The 15,573-nt window shown below is 47.0% G+C and overlaps 1 protein-coding gene across 2 annotated transcripts in view; it reads right to left on the reverse strand.

Moving 5' to 3' along the window:
• septin5a (septin 5a) overlaps positions 1-15,573 on the reverse strand; it is a 120,572-nt gene that overhangs the window by 17,987 nt on the left and 87,012 nt on the right. For both annotated transcript variants that reach the window (XM_068055330.1, XM_068055331.1), the window contains 2 exons: positions 12,374-12,508; positions 5,249-5,366 (listed from right to left, as the gene is read on the reverse strand). In XM_068055330.1, the coding sequence (XP_067911431.1) occupies positions 5,249-5,366; positions 12,374-12,508 (253 nt within the window). The remainder of the gene's footprint in view (positions 1-5,248; positions 5,367-12,373; positions 12,509-15,573) is intronic.

Below are 15,573 nucleotides of genomic sequence, written 5' to 3' on the forward strand. Positions count from 1 at the left end.
ACCCCAAGTGAACAGCCAAAGGAATTGAAGGCTAGGGAGTAAAGTTTTTCAACTAAGAAAAAAGGATATGGTAGCATAGTGGTTATGTTATTGGACTATTAGTTATGTAAAAATTAAAAGATTAGCAAAGACAAACGTGGGTCCATTACAAGTGGAGTCATGAGAATTTATAGTGGAGAATAAGGAAATGGTAGAGAAACTAAACAAATACTCGGTGTCTATCTTCACAGAGGAAAATACTAAAAACCTCCCAGAAATAATGGAGAACCAAGGGACTAGTTTAAACGAGGAATTGCAATACTGGTAAAAAGAAAAGTACTAGAGAAATTAATAGGACTGAAAGTAGATAAATCCTTTGACCTGATGATCTACATCCCAGAGTGTTGAAAAAGGTGGCTGCATAGTTGATGCATTGGTGGTCATCTTTTAAAAGTCTATAAACTGTGGAATGGTTCCTGCAGATTAGAAGGTGACAAATGTAACCCCACTATTTAAGAAAGGAGGGAGAGAGAAAACAGGGAACTACAGATCTGTTAGCCTAACATCAGTCACAGGGAAAATGCTAGAATCTGTAATAAAGGATGTGATAACAGGACACTTAGAAAATAATGGTAGGATTAGGCAGACTCATGGATTTATGAAAGGTAAAATAATGTTTAACCAACATGTTGGAGTTTTTGAGGATATATCTAGCAGAATAGATAAGGGGGAACCAGTAGATGTGGTACATCCGTAGCACTTAAAGCAGCCAGAAGCACTGCACAAAGAACAGCCAGGCGCTGCGCAAATGACTACTGGCAACACCTATGCAGTCACATTCAGCTGGCCTCAGACACCAGAAACATCAGAGGGGGCGGCGCAGTAGTTAGCACCGCAGCCTCACAGCTCCAGCGACCCGGGTTCAATTCTGGGTACTGTCTGTGTGGAGTTTGCAAATTCTCCCAGTGTCTGCCTGGGTTTTCGCCGGGTGCTCCGGTTTCCTCCCACAGCGAAAGACCTGCAGGTTGATAGGTAAATTGGCCATTATAAATTGCCCCTAGTATAGGTAGGTGGTGGGGGAATATAGGGACAGGTGGGGATGTGGTAGGAATATGGGATTAGTGTAGGATTAATATAAATGGGTGGTTGATGGTCAGCACAGACTCGGTGGGCTGAAGGGCCTGTTTCAGGGCTGTATCTCTAAATAAAAATAAAAATAAAAAAATAAAGAATGTATGATGGCATTAAGAGAGCTTTTGGGCCAACCATCAAGAAGATCGCCCCCCTCAAATCTAAATCAGGGGACAGAATCACTGACCAACGCAAGCAAATGGACCGCTGGGTTGAGCACTACCTAGAACTGTACCCAGGGAGAATGTTGTCACTGAGACTGCCCTCAATGCAGCCCAGCCTCTACCAGTTATGGATGAGCTGGACGTACAGCCAACAGAATCGGAAGTCAGTGATGCCATTGATTCTCTAGCCAGCGGAAAAGCCCCTGGGAAGGACAGCATTACCCCTGAAATAATCAAGAGTGCCAAGCCTGCTATACTCTCAGCACTACATGAACTGCTTTGCCTGTGCTGGGATGAGGGAGCAGTACCTCAGGACATGCGCGATGCCAATATCATCACCCTCTATAAAAACAAAGGTGACCACGGTGACTGCAACAACTACCGTGGAATCTCCCTGCTCAGCATAGTGGGGAAAGTCTTTGCTCGAGTCGCTTTAAACAGGCTCCAGAAGCTGGCCGAGCGCGTCTACCCTGAGGCACAGTGTGGCTTTCGAGCAGAGAGATCGACCATTGACATGCTGTTCTCCCTTCGTCAGATACAGGAGAAATGCCGCGAACAGCAGATGCCCCTCTACATTGCTTTCATTGATCTCACCAAAGCATTTGACCTTGTCAGCAGACGTGGTCTCTTCAGACTACTAGAAAAGGTTGGATGTCCACCAAAGCTACTAAGTATCATCACCTCATTCCATGACAATATGAAAGGCACAATTCAACATAGCGGCACCTCATCAGAGCCCTTTCCTATCCTGAGTGACGTGAAACAGGGCTGTGTTCTCGCACCCACACGTTTTGGGATTTTTTTCTCCCTGCTGCTCTCACATGCGTTCAAGTCCTCAGAAGAAGGAATTTTCCTCCACACAAGATCAGGGGGCAGGTTGTTCAACCTTGCCCGTCTAAGAGCGAAGACCAAAGTACGGAAAGTCCTCATCAGGGAACTCCTCTTTGCTGACGATGCTGCTTTAACATCTCACACTGAAGAGTGTCTGCAGAGTTTCATCGACAGGTTTGCGGCTGCCTGCAACGAATTTGGCCTAACCATCAGCTTCAAGAAAACGAAGATCATGGGGCAGGAGGTCAGAAATGCTCCATCCATCAATATTGGCGACCACGCTCTGGAAGTGGTTCAAGAGTTCACCTACCTAGGCTCAACTATCACCAGTAACCTGTCCCTAGATGCAGAAATCAACAAGCGCATGGGAAAGGCTTCCACTGCTATGTCCAGACTGGCCAAGAGAGTGTGGGAAAATGGCGCACTGACACGGAACACAAAAGTCCGAGTGTATCAAGCCTGTGTCCTCAGTACCTTGCTCTACAGCAGCGAGGCCTGGACAATGTATGTCAGCCAAGAGCAACGTCTCAATTCATTCCTTCTTCGCTGCCTCCGGAGAATACTTGGCATCAGGTGGCAGGACCGTATCTCCAACACAGAAGTCCTCGAGACGGCCAACATCCCCAGCTTATACACACTACTGAGTCAGCAGCGCTTGAGATGGCTTGGCCATGTAAGCCGCATGGAAGATGGCAGGATCCCCAAAGACACATTGTACAGCGAGCTCGCCACTGGTATCAGACCCACCGGCCGTCCATGTCTCCACTTTAAAGACGTCAACAAACGCGACATGAAATCCTGTGACATTGATCACAAGTCGTGGGAGTCAGTTGCCAGCATTCGCCAGAGCTGGCGGGCAGCCATAAAGGTGGGGCTAAAGTGTGGCGAGTCGAAGAGACTTAGCAGTTGGCAGGAAAAAAGACAGAGGTGCAAGGGGAGAGCCAACTGTGTAACAGCCCCGACAAACAAATTTTTCTGCAGCACCTGTGAAAGAGCCTGTCACTCTACAATTGGCCTTTATAGCCACTCCAGGCGCTGCTCCACAAACCACTGACCACCTCCAGGCGCTTACCCATTGTCTCTCGAGATAAGGAGGCCAAAGAAGTAGATGTGGTATATTTAGATTTTCAGAAAGCTTTTGATAAGGTCCCACACAAGAGGTTAGTAAACAAAATTAGAGCACGTGGGATTTGGGGGGAATATACTGGCATGGATTGAGAACTGGTTAACTGATAGAAAACAAACAGCAGGAATAAATGGCTCTGACTGGTGGGGTACCGCAAGGATCAGTGATTGGGCCCCAGCTATTAACAATCTATATCAATGATTTGGATGTGGGGATTAAATGTAATATTTCAAAATTTGAAGATGACACAAAACTAGGTGGAAGTGTGAGTTGTGAAGAGGATGTAAAGACGCTTCAAGGGGATTTGGAGAGGCTAAGCGAGTGGGCAAAAATTTGACTGATGGAATATAATGTGGAAAAATGTGAGGTTATCACTTTGGTAGGAAAAACAGAAATACAGTGTATTTCTTAAACGATGAGAGGCTGGGAAGTGTTCAATTTCAAAGGGACTTGGGCGTCCTTGTTCATGAGTCTCTGAAAGCTAACATGCAAGCACAGCAGGCAATTAAGAAGGCAAATGGTATGCTGGCCTTCATTACAAGAGGATTTGAGTATAGGAGGAAAGATGTCCTACTGCAATTATATCGAGCCTTGGTGAGCCCGCACCTGGAGTATTGTGTGCAGTTTTGGTCTCCTTATCTAAGGAAAGATATACTTGCCATAGAGGAAGTGCAATGAAGGTTCACCAAACTAATTTCTGGGTAGGAGGGATTGTCCTATGAGGAAACATTGAATAGATTGGGCCTTTATACTCTGGAGTTTAGAAGAATGAGAAGTGATCTCATTCAAACATATAAAATTCTTACAGAGCTCAACAGGGCTGATGCAGGAAGGGGCAGGCCATTTATGACTGAGAGGAGGAGGAATTTATTCACTCAGAGGGTGGCGAATCTTTGGAATTCTCTGCCCCAGAGGGCTGTGGAGGCTCAGTTTTTGAATATGTTCAAGACTGAAATCGATGGATTTCTACATATTAAAAACATCAAAGGGATACGGGGATAGTGCAGGAAAATAGTGTTGAAGTAGAAGATCAGCCATGATCTCATTGACTGGCAGAGTGGGCTCGAAGGGCTGAATGGCCTACTCCTGCTCCTATTTTTTCTGTTCTTATGTTTTTAATGTTAGAGGTCTGGACTAATAATCCAGAGAATGTGAGTCGAAGTCCCACCGTGAATGCACTTCAGAAATAACTCTAGAAACAAAAGGTTGGTATCAGTAAAAGGAAATTGCCAGATTGTGTAGAAACCCAACTGGTTCACTGTCCTTTAGGGAGGTCTGGTTCGTATGAGATTCCAGAACTGCACCAATATGGTTAACTATTAACTGTTCTCGAAAGAAACTCAGTTGTATCAAACCTCAGGGAAACTAGAGCTGGACGATAGATGACAGCCTTGTCTGTGATGCCCACATCTTGAGAATGAATTAAAATAAAAGATGGTTCTGATCTCATCGATGTTAAGATGAAAACATTTCTGCACTCTCCACAGCCGGGATGCTGGACAGGCAGTCAAGTTGTACAGCAACAGTCATGGAGTTCAGGACAGTGGCAACAGAGGCAATGCTGGTTGTCATTGGCCTGCATTTAGATATTGACCTCATGCTGAAGGATAAGATCAAGATGCTGTGTGTAATCAAGAAAAAAAGAGGGGTGAAGAATGGAACACTGGAACTTCATGGGTGACCATGCTGGCACAAAAAGGAAACCATTGCAGATGATGCACTGTTGAGTTTATACAGAGTGAATTCAGGAAAGATTAGGACAGATCACAGTCCAATATTCCATTCTCCATCAGCACTAATACAGGCTGCACTGCAGATTTGCACCTACTCAAGAACGGGTGCAAATTTTAGACCAGGTCTGGGCCGTTAATAATACTATTTAGGTTTAAAGTTAAATGTGTCTCATGGTTCCTGGCATACTTCCCGGGTTATTAAATGGAGCAATAATATTGAGGCTGTGGTTTCCATCTGGAGGAGCTGAATTTAACACTGTTATTTTATGAATGATGTTTCTCACCCTCTCCTTGAGTTTCTTCACCTCAATGGGTGTGAGTGAGTCGGCTTTCGCAATCACTGGCACAATGTTCACTTTCTGGTGTAATGCCTTCATGAACTCTGTGTCCAGCGGCCGTAACCTTAACCCAAACAGATGGAATAAATTACAACCATGACAGACAAATCACCAGCAAACCCCCACCACCCCACCACCACCACACAGAGAAAAAGATCTCCCCCTGAGACAAATCACCCCTCCCCACATACAAAGACAAAATGCACCCAGACATAGTTACATCACACCCTGGTGCAGGTGAGCAGTGGTCAGCTTGCAGATTTAATGTGGAGCTGGGGGAGCACTGCTGTTCCTCGTGGCTCCACAATAAAATATTTAAACAGCTTTCCAGTGGCAGCGGCCCCTTTAAGGAACAATGGTTTGTCTGCCAAATTCCCACACAATTAAGGGGGCTTCAAATAGGCGTCAGACACCCCTCCCCATTGCCATATGCATTGAACTAAATGCCTGTTTCACGTGTGTGCACTGGATGGCTTTACAAATATGATGGTCGGGCACTTCCAGCGCAGAATAAGTGCGTGCGTGCCACTTGCCATAATGGACCTCTAGGCCCCCACTTTACACCTGTAAAACGAGCACAGCGCCATCCAATTTCTCTCCCCCGGCAGAACAAATTAAGCACAGAACCCCCAACCCTGCCCACAGAGCCTAAATGTGCCCTAACAGATGGAGCAGAACAAACACAAAACTCAACACCGATAAACAGAGACCTTGAAATTTTAAGAGGATCCCTTCCCCAAGATTCACAAACAAATCAAACACAAAGCTCAATGACATCCTATTAACATAATTCCCCAAAAGATACACAGCCTTCTCCCACACCCCTTCACTCTTAAAGAGAGAGGGACTGAGAGACACCAGTCAGCGTACAGATATCTCCCTGAGAGAGAGGGACTGAGAGACACCAGTCAGCGTACAGATATCTCCCTGAGAGAGAGGGGCTGTGAGACACCACTCAGTGTACAGATATCTCCCTGAGAGACAGGGACTGAGAGACACCAGTCAGTGTACAGATATCTCCCTGAGAGAGAGGGACTGAGAGACTCCAGTCAGTGTACAGATATCTCCCTGAGAGAGAGGGACTGAGAGACTCCAGTCAGTGTACAGATATCTCCCTGAGAGACAGGGACTGAGAGACACCAGTCAGTGTACAGATATCTCCCTGAGAGAGAGGGACTGTGAGACACCACTCAGTGTACAGATATCTCCCTGAGAGACAGGGACTGAGAGACACCAGTCACTGTACAGATATCTCCCTGAGAGAGAGGGACTGAGAGACACCACTCAGTGTACAGATTTCTCCCTGAGAGACAGGGACTGAGAGACACTAGTCAGTGTACAGATATCTCCCTGAGAGACAGGGGCTGTGAGACACCAGTCAGTGTACATATATCTCCCTGAGAGAGAGGGACTGAGAGACACCAGTCAGTGTACAGATATCTCCCTGAGAGAGAGGGACTGAGAGACACCAGTCAGTGTACATATATCTCCCTGAGAGACAGGGACTGAGAGACACCAGTCAGTGTACAGATATCTCCCTGAGAGAGAGGGACTGAGAGACACCAGTCAGTGTACATATATCTCCCTGAGAGACAAGGACTGAGAGACACCAGTCAGTGTACATATATCTCCCTGAGAGACAGGGACTGAGAGACACCACTCAGTGTACAGATACCTTCCTGAGAGAGGGACTGAGAGACACCAGTCAGTGTACATACATCTCCCTGAGAGACAGGGACTGAGAGACACCAGTCAGTGTACAGATATCTCCCTGAGAGAGAGGAATGAGAGACACCACTCAGTGTACAGATATCTCCCTGAGAGAGAGGGACTGAGAGACACTAGTCAGCGTACAGATATCTCCCTGAGAGAGAGGGACTGAGGGACACCAGTCAGTGTACAGATATCTCCCTGAGAGTCAGGGACTGAGAGACACCACTCAGTGTACAGATATCTCCCTGAGAGAGAGGGACTGAGAGACACCAGTCAGTGTACATATATCTCCCTGAGACACAGGGACTGAGAGACACCACTCAGTGTTCAGATATCTCCCTGAGAGAGAGGGACTGAGAGACACCACTCAGTGTACAGATATCTCCCTGAGAGACAGGGACTGAGAGACACCACTCAGTGTACAGATATCTCCCTGAGAGAGAGTGACTGAGAGACACCAGTCAGTGTCCAGATATCTCCCTGAGAGAGAGGGACTGAGAGACACCAATCAGTGTACATATATCTCCCTGAGAGACAGGGACTGAGAGACACCACTCAGTGTACAGATACCTCCCTGAGAGAGAGGGACTGAGAGACACCAGTCAGTGTACATATATCTCCCTGAGACACAGGGACTGAGAGACACCACTCAGTGTTCAGATATCTCCCTGAGAGAGAGGGACTGAGAGACACCAGTCAGTGTACAGATATCTCCCTGAGAGACAGGGACTGAGAGACACCAGTCAGTGTACAGATACCTCCCTGAGAGAGAGGGACTGTGAGACACCAGTCAGTGTACATATATCTCCCTGCGAGACAGGGACTGAGAGACACCACTCAGTGTACAGATATCTCCCTGAGAGAGAGGGACTGAGAGACACCACTCAGTGTACAGATATCTCCCTGAGAGAGAGGGACTGAGAGACACCAGTCAATGGACAGATATCTCCCTGAGAGACAGGGACTGAGAGACAGCACTCAGTGTACAGATACCTCCCTGAGAGAGAGGGACTGAGAGACACCAGTCAGTGTACATATATCTCCCTGAGACACAGGGACTGAGAGACGCCACTCAGTGTTCAGATATCTCCCTGAGAGAGAGGGACTCTGAGACACCACTCAGTGTACAGATATCTCCCTGAGAGACAGGGACTGAGAGACACCAGTCAGTGTACAGATACCTCCCTGAGAGAGAGGGACTGAGAGACACCAGTCAGTGTACATATATCTCCCTGAGAGACAGGGACTGAGAGACACCACTCAGTGTACAGATATCTCCCTGAGAGAGAGGGACTGAGAGACACCACTCAGTGTACAGATATCTCCCTGAGAGAGAGGGACTGAGAGACACCAGTCAGTGTACAGATATCTCCCTGAGAGAGAGGGACTGAGAGACACCAGTCAGTGTACAGATATCTCCCTGAGAGAGAGGTACTGAGAGACACCACTCAGTGTACAGATATCTCCCTGAGAGACAGGGACTGAGAGACACCACTCAGTGTACAGATATCTCCCTGAGAGACAGGGACTGACAGACACCACTCAGTGTACAGATATCTCCCTGAGAGAGAGGGACTGAGAGACACAACTCAGTGTACAGATATCTCCCTGAGAGAGAGGGACTGAGAGATACCAGTCAGTGTACATATATCTCCCCGAGAGACAGGGACTGAGAGACACCACTCAGTGTACAGATACCTCCCTGAGAGAGAGGGACTGAGAGACACCAGTCAGTGTACATATATCTCCCTGAGAGACAGGGACTGAGAGACACCACTCAGTGTTCAGATATCTCCCTGAGAGAGAGGGACTGAGAGACACCACTCAGTGTACAGATATCTCCCTGAGAGACAGGGACTGAGAGACACCACTCAGTGTACAGATATCTCCCTGAGAGAGAGGAACTGAGAGACACCAGTCAGTGTACAGATATCTCCCTGAGAGAGAGGGACTGAGAGACACCAATCAGTGTACATATATCTCCCTGAGAGACAGGGACTGAGAGACACCACTCAGTGTACAGATACCTCCCTGAGAGAGAGGGACTGAGAGACACCAGTCAGTGTACATATATCTCCCTGAGACACAGGGACTGAGAGACACCACTCAGTGTTCAGATATCTCCCTGAGAGAGAGGGACTGAGAGACACCAGTCAGTGTACAGATATCTCCCTGAGAGACAGGGACTGAGAGACACCAGTCAGTGTACAGATACCTCCCTGAGAGAGAGGGACTGAGACACCAGTCAGTGTACATATATCTCCCTGAGAGACAGGGACTGAGAGACACCACTCAGTGGATAGGTGAGGGGGAGGAATGGTTCTTGGAGGTACCTGGTTATAGATGTTTTCATAAGATTAGGAATGGTGGTAAAAGAGGTGGGGGGGTGGCATTGTTAGTTAGAAATAGTGTAACAACTGCTGAAAGAATTTTCGAGGAGGATCTGCCGACTGAGGCACTGTGGGTTGAGGTCAGGAACAGGAAAGGAGCAGTCACCTTGATGGGAGTTTTCTATCGGCCCCCCAATAGCAGCAGGGAGGTGGAAGAGCAGATTGGGAAACAGATTTTGGAAAGGAGCAGAAGTCACAGGGTAATAATTATGGGGGATTTCAACTTCCCAAATATTGATTGGCAACTCTTTAGATCGAATAGTTTGGATGGGGTAGTGTTTGTGCAGTATGTCCAGGAAGCTTTTCTGACTCAGTATGTAGACTGCCCGACCAGAGGGGAGGCAATATTGGATTTGGTACTAGGTAATGAACCAGGGCAAGTGATAGAGCTGTTGGTGGGCGAGCACTTTGGAGATAGTGATCACAATTCTGTAGCATTCACTGTGGTAATGGAGAGGGATAGGTATGTGCAACAGGGCAAGGTTTACAATTGGGGGAAGGGTAGATATGATGCTGTCAGGCAGGAACTGAGGAGCATAAGTTGGGAGCATATGCTGGCAGGGAAGGGCACGGTCGAAATGTGGAACTTTTTCAAGGAGCAGATAGTAGGGGCCATTGATAAGCATGTCCCTGTCAGACAGGGAAGGGATGGTCATGTGAGGGAACCGTGGTTGACAAGAGAGGTTGAGAGTCTTGTTAGGAAGAAGAAGGATGCGTATATAAGGTTGAGGAAAAAGGGCACAGGCATAGCTCTGGAGGGATACAAGATGGCCAGGAAGGATCTGAAGAAAGGGATTAGGAGAGCTAAGAGAGGGCATGAAAAATGCTTGGCGGGTAGGATAAAAGAAAACCCCAAGGCCTTTTACGCGTATGTCAGAAATATGAGGATGACTAGGGGGACCGTAGGTCCGGTCAAGGACAATAGCGGGAGACTGTGTGTTGAGCCGGAAGAGATAAGTGAGGTTTTGAATGAGTACTTCTCTTCGGTATTTACGAATGAGAAGGGGTGTATTACTGAAGAGGACGGTGTGAAACAGACTGGTAAGCTCGAGGAAGTGCTCGTTAGGAGGGAAGATGTGTTGGGGTTTTTGAATAACTTGAAGATAGACAAGTCTCCCGGGCCTGACGGGGTATATCCAAGGATGTTATGGGAAGCAAGGGATGAAATTGCAGAGCCGCTGGCAATGATCTTTTCATCTTCTCTGTTGACGGGGGTGGTACCAGGTGATTGGAGGGTGGCAAATGTTGTGCCCCTGTTCAAGAAAGGGAATAGGAACAACCCTGGGAATTACAGGCCAGTTAGTCTTACTTCGGTGGTAGGCAAGTTGATGGAAAAGGTGCTGAGGGATAGGATTTCTGAGCATCTGGAAAGACACTGCTTGATTCGGGACAGTCAGCACGGTTTTGTGAGGGGTAGGTCTTGCCTCACAAGCCTGATTGAATTCTTTGAGCAGGTGACCAAGCAAGTGGATGAGGGTAAACCAGTGGATGTGGTGTACATGGATTTTAGTAAGGCATTTGATAAGGTCCCCCATGGTAGACTTATGGAGAAAGTCAGGAGGCATGGGATAGTGGGGAATGTGGCCAGTTGGATTAAGAATTGGCTAACTGATAGAAGGCAGAGAGTGGTCTTAGATGGTAAATACTCAGCCTGGAGCCCAGTTACCAGTGGCGTGCCACAGGGATCAGTTCTGGGTCCTCTCCTGTTTGTGATTTTTATTAACGACTTGGATGAGGAAGTCGAAGGGTGGGTCAGTAAATTTGCAAATGATACAAAGGTTGGTGGAGTTGTGGATACCGAGGAGGGCTATTGTCGTCTGCAAAGGGACTTGGATAGGTTGCAGTGCTGGGCTGAAAAGTGGCAGATGGAGTTTAACCCTGAAAAGTGTGAGGTCGTCCATTTTGGAAGGACAAACACGAATGCAAAATACTGGGTTAACGGTAGGGTTCTTGGGCATGTGGAGGAGCAGAGAGACCTTGGGGTCTATGTGCATAGATCGTTGAAAGTTGCAACTCAAGTGGATAGGGCTGTGAAGAAGGCATATGGGGTGTTAGCGTTCATTAGCAGAGGGATTGAATTTAAGAGCCGTGAGGTGATGATGCAGCTGTACAGGACCTTGGTAAGGCCTCATTTGGAGTACTGTGTGCAGTTCTGGTCGCCTCATTTTAGGAAGGATGTGGAAGCCTTGGAGAGGGTGCAGAGGAGATTTACCAGGATGTTGCCTGGAATGGAGAATAAGTCTTACGAGGAAAGGCTGAACATTCTAGGCCTCTTCTCATTAGAACGGAGAAGGATGAGGGGTGACATGATAGAGGTTTATAAGATGATCAGGGGAATAGATAGGGTAGACAGTCAGAAACTTTTTCCCCGGGTGGAGCAAAGCGTTACAAGGGGTCATAAATTTAAGGTGAAGGGTGGGAGATATAAGGGGGATGTCAGGGGAAGGTTCTTTACCCAGAGAGTGGTCGGGGCATGGAATGCCTTGCCTGGGGAAGTTGTTGAGTCAGAAACTTTAGGGACTTTCAAACGGCTTTTAGATAGGTATATGGATAAAGGAGAATGATGGGGTATAGATTAAATTGTCCTTGACAGAGGACAAAGGATCGGCACAACATCGTGGGCCGAAGGGCCTGTTCTGTGCTGTATTTTCTATGTTCTATGTTCTAAAGTGAACACAGAGCTCAACAAAGTCCTACAGTTCAACTCATCACAGCTCCTCCCTGGAGGAGTATAAACCCCTAAATTAACAACAGGTCCAGGCATCACCCTGTCCTGCAGTGTAAATATCCAGCAATATCTCAGTCAGTCTCTGTTTGTCCTCCTGTCACATTGATACTTCTATCTCTCCCCCTACCCTCCCACCAACCGCATTGTTATGCTGCAGTCTCTGCCTCAATTATTTATAAACTGTGAGAACCAATAGAAAAACAAATCAATTCTACCCTTCAGCCCAACTCTGTCTCTTACCCGTGTCCGTAAGGAGAGATAAAATACAGGCAGCAGTGCACCCGGTTATCCTGAATGTTCTTCCTGTTCAGGCCACTCTCATCTCGGAAATACTGTTCAAACTGTTGGTCAATGTAATCAGCTATGGGCTTCCAACTGCAACAGAAGAGGGAGAGGCTCGAATCAAAGAGATCACATGCTGCGGGTCCTTTATTGCAATATGGACCCGCAATAGTCAGCAAAGCAGCATCACAGCTGTATGGTACTCTGCACTTGGTTAATCAGAGATTGCTTTAAGAACATACAAAAGCACAGGAACAAGGCAAGGCCATTCAGCCCACAGTGCCCATTCCTTCCAAGCTTGTCCTGCCATCCACGTCTTTCAGCAGTGTTTGTTATTGTTTGTGTTCTCACAGGTAGCATTACAGTCCATGTAGCAGTTTTTAGGAATCTAAGGGAGTAGAGGGTGGGTCTAGACCATCTGTTCCATTAAGCCTGCTCTGTCTAGTGCATATGAATGATTATTCTATCATGACTCCCCTCATCCTTCATCTTCTATCCTCCAGGACTGCTGTTCTGCTTGAGTTTCTGCCTTGCACATTGTCCTACCTTCCAGCTCTTCAGTCTACAGAACTAACCCAGATACTCTGTGCCCCTGGCAGGGTTACAGCAACCAGACAACATATCCAGTACATGTCTCAAATGAGTACAACAGACAAGCATTATACCGTATGCCGTCTGTCAATGGAAAGAAATGAAATGTAGATTGTCATTGTATGTGCACTTTAGACACAGCACCCGATAGCCCTGGAGAGGGAGCACGGACTAGCCTTTGGTATGCTGAGGCCCACTGTAACCGGTAGACACCCCAAGTGCGACTGACACAGGAAGTAATAATGTTAGTTAAATTGGAAAGTTTTTTTTTATGATTTGAGTTTTATTAGTTATGCCCCTCCAAAATGAGTGCACTTTTGTTAGAGCTTTTGTTTGATGACACTGGGGTATTCCAGTGTCTCCTTAAGGGTTTCAATGAAAACAGTAGACACATTGGGCTGAATTTTCCCTGTCCCGCGGTGACAAGTTTGGAGACAGTACGGGGAGCAAAATTAGAGATTTCATGTTGGTTCAGCTCCCTGCTGCAATCAGCCTCTGAGCGATCTTGCCAGAAACAGGGTGTGACCATGTGGCTACCCATCCAGCAGTGGCAGGTAGCTAATTAGGCTCAATTAAATGCCCACTTGAGGGGCAAATTGGCGATGCCACCAGGATCTTCCCGAAGGCGCACTGGCCTCTGTTGAGGCCGAAGCCCAGCGGTTGCCTGGAGGCGACATCCCAACAGTAGGCTGGGGGGTGGGAGGTGGGGGGCATCGATGCCTTTCCCACCCCCTCCTGGAGTCATGGGTATCAGAGGGCCATTGCTGTGGCTGCAGGCCATCAGGCCATCCTGTGGAGGGATTCCTCCTCCACAGTGATGGTTTGGAAGCTGTGGCCACACTTTCTTTTTGCTATTTTATAACGCTTCAGCGGGTGTCACCATCTTGCGGTGTCCTCGCATTCTGCTACCTACATCAGCAGTGCCCACCTCTTCAGGTGGGACTGCCAGACAGACATCATGACAACCCCTCTGATTGGGTCTCCCGGTTCCCTTTTCCGCACACCATCCTTACCTAGACGGGGCTCCCAGAGGCGGCTATTAATTGGCTGCCTCCAGGAAGATCACAGCTGACATCCCGCCATCGACAGTTTTACATTCCCAACCCAGAATTGAAGTCGATGTCAGGATCGCAAACCAACCGGGAATATTCATCCCATTATCTACACCGGCCTAACCAAAACTAGCCCCGCTCCCCTGCCCCCAACCCACCCACCTCCCAAACGTAAGACTGAGATATTGAGGTCAGAAAGGCCTTAAGTTCTATTCCAGCCCATGTTGAGTTAGCTAATCTCCATTGAAGTGGCAGGAGGTGCAAGGAGCGGTTGGTTTTCCTCCACTTCAAATCGTGGAGTGTGTGGTTGAGATATCTGGACTAGATGTGATCGAGTTGCTGATTCCAGTGACAAATTTCCCTAAATCCCACACGGCTTCTCTCGGTTTCCAACCATAACTTCTGCAGAAGATCAGTGAAACCCCAAAGGAAATGACATAGGGACAGTTTTAGCTATTTACACAAGTTCCCCTCAGGTTCCAATCAAAGCTGCATTGAGACTGGTAGAACGCACCCCACCCCACCCACCCCCCCCCCACCCCAAGCCCCCTGCCCAAGAATTTCAGGGCTGGTAAGCATGGCACAACCATGATGATTTGCCATTGGCGAGAACATTACCATCTGAAGTTCATTTCCAGCCAATCAGGTCTTTTTTTCATTTGGGTTCCATCTGCAATAGCATTGCGGTGGGGCAGGGAACATCCAAGAAGTAGAGGAATTGATTTGTGAAATATTTTGAAGGATTTTTAAAAATGAGAGAAAGACATAGAATGGCTTTATTAGTTTGTAAGAAATGAGAAGCAGTTGAAATAAAAAAGAGAAAGCAAGAAAGAGTTGGGGGAAAACAAAACAAAGGGGCATGATTTCTGCTGTGTGATAGGTGTGGATAATTTGCACACTCAAGTATCAATCAACAGGCACTCTTGCCTCTGAGTCAGAGCTTTATAGTTGAAGCCGCACGATAAACTTGGGTCCATTATCTTAATGAGGCATTAGATGCCCTGGGAAAGATTCAGAGAAGAATGATAACATAGTTTAAAAGGCCTTAGTTTTCGTGATCGACTTGGAGAGCTGGGGTTTTTTTGTCGAAAAGCATAGACTAATGAAGGGACTAATCTGTGTTTATGTGGATAAACTATTTGAATTAAGTAGGTCAGGGTGATCCGGGGACATGGTTCTGACCAACATTTATGCCTTAATAACACCCCTAAAAACAGATTATCTGGTCATTTATCTCAAGTCTTTGTAAGACCTCAATGTGAGTAAATTGGTTGCTGCATTTGCACATAAAACAATGGTGCCCTGCAAATTCTGCTGTAATTTTTGGCAGGAAAGCATCAGTTTCCATAAAGGAATTAACATTTTTCATTGTTTCTCTGAAGGTTTCTACTGTTGTACAGTGAGAAATAAAAAGTAATTAATTGGTTATAGAGCACTTTGAGACATCCTGAACATGTGAATGGTGCTATATAAATGCAAGTATTTTCTGCATTAAACAAAAGTACATTCATGCAC

The sequence above is a fragment of the Heterodontus francisci genome, chromosome 23, assembly GCF_036365525.1.
Source record: "Heterodontus francisci isolate sHetFra1 chromosome 23, sHetFra1.hap1, whole genome shotgun sequence".
NCBI classification, from domain to species: Eukaryota; Metazoa; Chordata; class Chondrichthyes; order Heterodontiformes; family Heterodontidae; genus Heterodontus; species Heterodontus francisci.